General features: G+C 42.1%; 3 protein-coding genes across 3 annotated transcripts; 1 reads left to right on the top strand and 2 right to left on the bottom strand.

Moving 5' to 3' along the window:
• Positions 1 to 293: 293 nt before the first annotated feature.
• Positions 294 to 978, bottom strand: LOC117890176. The gene is made up of 2 exons (XM_034794874.1): positions 908 to 978; positions 294 to 846 (listed from the first exon to the last, which is right to left on the bottom strand). Exons 1-2 carry the CDS (start codon positions 956 to 958, stop codon positions 367 to 369), a joined length of 531 nt encoding a protein of 176 aa, XP_034650765.1. The 5' UTR covers positions 959 to 978; the 3' UTR covers positions 294 to 366.
• Positions 979 to 1,263: 285 nt separating this feature from the next.
• On the top strand, positions 1,264 to 3,016 carry LOC117890170. The gene is made up of 9 exons (XM_034794869.1): positions 1,264 to 1,366; positions 1,426 to 1,518; positions 1,576 to 1,685; positions 1,743 to 1,837; positions 1,896 to 2,024; positions 2,078 to 2,229; positions 2,288 to 2,432; positions 2,500 to 2,750; positions 2,801 to 3,016. The coding sequence occupies exons 1-9, from the start codon at positions 1,313 to 1,315 to the stop codon at positions 2,912 to 2,914; spliced, it is 1,143 nt and encodes a 380-aa protein (XP_034650760.1). The 5' UTR covers positions 1,264 to 1,312; the 3' UTR covers positions 2,915 to 3,016.
• On the bottom strand, positions 2,944 to 3,641 carry LOC117890173. Its single transcript, XM_034794872.1, has 2 exons — positions 3,492 to 3,641; positions 2,944 to 3,428 (listed from the first exon to the last, which is right to left on the bottom strand). Exons 1-2 carry the CDS (start codon positions 3,603 to 3,605, stop codon positions 3,003 to 3,005), a joined length of 540 nt encoding a protein of 179 aa, XP_034650763.1. The 5' UTR covers positions 3,606 to 3,641; the 3' UTR covers positions 2,944 to 3,002.
• Positions 3,642 to 3,677: the final 36 nt, after the last annotated feature.

The following is a 3,677-nucleotide window of genomic DNA, read 5'->3' as shown; positions in this document are numbered from 1 at the left end:
AACAGCAGCCACAAAATATCAAATGAGATTAGAGCATGGAAAACTCTCTTTAGGCATGCCAAATGGATTGGATTTAATCATTTCAGAAATTGCAGTAATTTGTTTTTGATTAATAAATAATCATTTTAATTGTAGTTTAATTTAATATATTTAATAACTTGCAAATTGAAGACTAAATATTTCATATATTAGTTCAAAAATTCTATACACAAATAGTCTTATCCAATTCAAAGAGTTCTCTAATTTTTTAACCCAATCTCGGATACTTCTGTTTTGTTTTGTTGGGATCGGAATTTAAGGGGTTTATGTTCTTTCAATATTTAATAATTAATGCCATTTTTGCCATATTGCCAATACTCTGCTTGCTCAAGTGTTGCGTTCAAATAAATTCATTACCACTTCAAATCCACCTACAAGTTTTCCATCTTTCATAAACGTAAAACTGCATTTGTTGAGGCCTTTTATTGTGAACGCTGGCCAATTGTCAGTGGACATGACACCATTTTTGGCGTAATAATCACCCTTGGGCACCGGGCACACGCCATCAGTGGGGAAATTCGAGTCCTTAAGGATTGATATATAATATTTTCCAACCACATTCTTGAAAAAATCGCATGGCTTTGTGCGCACTTTTAAATTCACTGGAATCCATTCTCCGTTCTTAAATGTCGCGAGATCCACCCATACGTCATACTGTTCATCCAAATCAACGTGAAAGATGAAAGATCCATTGATCCTTCGATCTCGTCCAATTAATCTAAAGTTGAATTCCACCAGGGTTTTCTCTTCCCCCTTTAGATTCTGAAGCGATTCAAATTTCACATCGTAGTTTGCTTTTCCCATGCACTGTAAATCCAAAATAACGATCTTTGTTTTTTGCATAATGTACCGAAAAATATATATTCACCAACGTAACCAGCCACAGGATGAGAAGAACATTTACACAACTCCTGTACATTTTTGATTCGCTTGCTTTACTTTTTTGTTAGAAATTATTTTGCTTCTGTATCGTCGCATCTGTATCTCTTTATATACGCAATAATTTTGCATGTTATACGCCAATTATTGACACAGATGTACATCTTAATAACTAGTTGTGCGCGATGGAGGCGTGGTTCAAAATAATGTTCCAACAAAGTAAAACCGTTGAGGTCTAAAATTCAAAAAGAATGTGTGACCACATTTGAGTGTCCGATAGGTTGCGCTTATCGCACAAAAATACCGATATTTTTGCCAGTCCCACAAATAAGTTATCAACAACAAAATATATATCGATATATGGATTGCACAGATAGCGGAGTCTTTAAAAATTATGCAAAATAGAAATTTGTCAACTATTAGCAATTGCTTTCCACTAGTTTGCAGGGTACGTAGGAAGATTAATGGTGGTGCGTTGAGAATCTAATAGCTGCGATTACCTCATAGGCTATACAAACACAATGCGGAATTCTTCAGCAGGGACCGGTGGCCAGGTACGAGCTGGTCGAACTCCTCAAGCAATTAAATGCCAAAGAAAGGGTGAGTCTAGCACATGGCACAGCATTGTTGCAAATAAATATAAAAGTTATGTTTTAGCTATTGGCATGCAAGTACTATTGCCAGCTACCAGCGAATGTGGGCAGCTTTCGGGTTCTACTTCAACTGCAACAATTGCGGATCCTCACCGCCACGGAGTACATCTTAAGGTACGATTCAGTCAATATTAATATGATGATCATTGAAACTTACACTCCTGATACCAGCAAGGAGCACTCGGAGCAGCTCCAGGTGGATTTGATTATATTTCTGGAAACTGAGTTCGAGCTCCTGGCAAATCTCTTTGTATCTGCGGCCTATGGTTTGTTCACCAAAGATGTAAATTGCTTCCCCATCTAATGCGCTTCTATTTTGGACAGATGCAGAGTCTGGAATGAAGCTGTCGACTATATTGACAGACGCCCTGGGCAACCTCTTTGCCGGTCTCGTGGCTGATCCGAAGATAAGCAGCCTGAGCTACGTCGAGCCGCTGTGCAGAGCCCTGCCAGGTGAGTGGATCTTACCCGTAACATCTTTATAAATAACACAAAGATGCTTACAGCTGATGCCATGGTCGTGTGTATGAATATGCATCTGAGCAGTCTGCTCGAACTGCACCAGGCTGAAGACATCAAAGAGGCATTTGCCAGCTTTAGCGCCTGGATCAATGAGGGAGTGGACGAACTCACCTTTGTCAAGCACATCTGTGAAAAGGTTTCTCAAACTGTCGCATCAGGCCTTGGTGCTGAGATTAACTGCAAAATTCTTTCAGCTCCTTGCCAGCCACCACCAGGAAGCCCTTCAAGTGCTGTTCAAGCAATCAAACATGGAGAACTTTAGGAACTGGAAGTTCTACCTCATCTTGGTGCAGTCCATAGCCAGCACCTGCAACGCGGAAACAACAGCATTTATTAAAAGTACACTCTGCACCTCTTTGTATGCCGTTCGTCATGTGTAATTATGCATAACCCACTTTAACCATAGAATACCTGAAGAGCCGAGTGCTGCACATGGCTACAACTGGTTGCCTGACGGCCCTCTTGCATTTGCTGCTGACGGCGCGTGCCACGTCAGCCTGCACAATGGACATACACAGCAATCTCGATAACTACGCCAAGTGGTACAAGCAGAACATTGGCGAAATGTCCTACCTCCTGCGACCAGAACATTTCCCGATTGCCCTGGGTCTCCTGGAAGAGTCGTTGCCCTATGAAAGCGAGCTGCAGTACCTGGAGGTAAGCACCGTATCCAAAATCTGCGAAGTTCTACGTTTTTTTCGTTTCAGATCCATGCAGCGATCGCTCTTTCGCCTGGAGGCCGCTTTGTCCAGGCGTACAAAACCAAATGTCGATCATATTTGACTCAGTTAAAAAAAGGGGAAAAGTCGCCAGGCGTCTGACAAGGCAATAATCACAATCTAAGCAGATCTGAGTGGTTCTGAGCCAGAGTAATTTATTAAAATAGCAGCAGCTGTAAGCAGTAAAAGTTCATGGCTTTTGGAGAGCAATTATGTTGGTTACTTCAGCGCTCATCTTGCAGGGAATGTTGTGGGCTTGGCTGAAAACTGTACTGCTGTTCGTCGCAATTCCATTGCACCTTATGGTCGGGGTGCACACAAATCGTTTGACCCTCCCGCAACTGCTTGTGCCAATGGCGTACGAACCACTTGCTAGAGGTTTTATGTACGCACAGGCTTTGTCTAACGAAAGTTCCGATTGAGGCGGCACGTATTGCTTGATCTTGTTATTGGATACGTATGAAAAGTCGAGTTTCTCATACACGTTCAAGCCGATCCAAAATTCTGCGCGTTCCGTCTGTTTATTCTCGAGCTCCTCGAAGGAAACTCTTGTGCTCATGTCAGCCAAACACATTTTCAAACGCTGACAGAAATACAGGGCATCGAACCAGTCCAGCTATTTGTTGTAGATCCAGATCAGCTGGTTTACCAATAAGTAAGTAGAACATTATACCCGAACCTGGTCTTTGCTGAAATAATGGCAGCCAGAGCTGTTTACTTCAACGATTTGGCAACTCCAGATGCCCACAAATATGCACAGACCGAATATGAGCCGCTTCACTGGTAGATCCATTGCGTGTTCTTTAACTGCAGCTAACAGAATTGTGGAAAACTCCCTCGCATGAAACGAGTGCGAATAATGCAA

The sequence above is a fragment of the Drosophila subobscura genome, chromosome E (assembly GCF_008121235.1).
Source record: "Drosophila subobscura isolate 14011-0131.10 chromosome E, UCBerk_Dsub_1.0, whole genome shotgun sequence".
Lineage (NCBI taxonomy): Eukaryota > Metazoa > Arthropoda > Insecta > Diptera > Drosophilidae > Drosophila > Drosophila subobscura.
This window is presented reverse-complemented; position numbering and strand designations above follow the sequence as displayed.

Bases quoted from the DNA above. Each gene is read 5' to 3' on its own strand.
- LOC117890176 (XM_034794874.1), bottom strand. From the start codon at position 958: ATGTACAGGAGTTGTGTAAATGTTCTTCTCATCCTGTGGCTGGTTACG. The intron at 847-907 runs GTGAATATATAT...TTGGATTTACAG, and splicing joins TCCTGTGGCTGGTTACGTTG to TGCATGGGAAAAGCAAACTA.
- LOC117890170 (XM_034794869.1), top strand. From the start codon at position 1,313: ATGCAAAATAGAAATTTGTCAACTATTAGCAATTGCTTTCCACTAGTT. The intron at 1,367-1,425 runs GTACGTAGGAAG...ATTACCTCATAG, and splicing joins GCTTTCCACTAGTTTGCAGG to GCTATACAAACACAATGCGG. The intron at 2,025-2,077 runs GTGAGTGGATCT...AGATGCTTACAG, and splicing joins GCTGTGCAGAGCCCTGCCAG to CTGATGCCATGGTCGTGTGT.
- LOC117890173 (XM_034794872.1), bottom strand. From the start codon at position 3,605: ATGGATCTACCAGTGAAGCGGCTCATATTCGGTCTGTGCATATTTGTG. The intron at 3,429-3,491 runs GTTCGGGTATAA...TACAACAAATAG, and splicing joins ATTATTTCAGCAAAGACCAG to CTGGACTGGTTCGATGCCCT.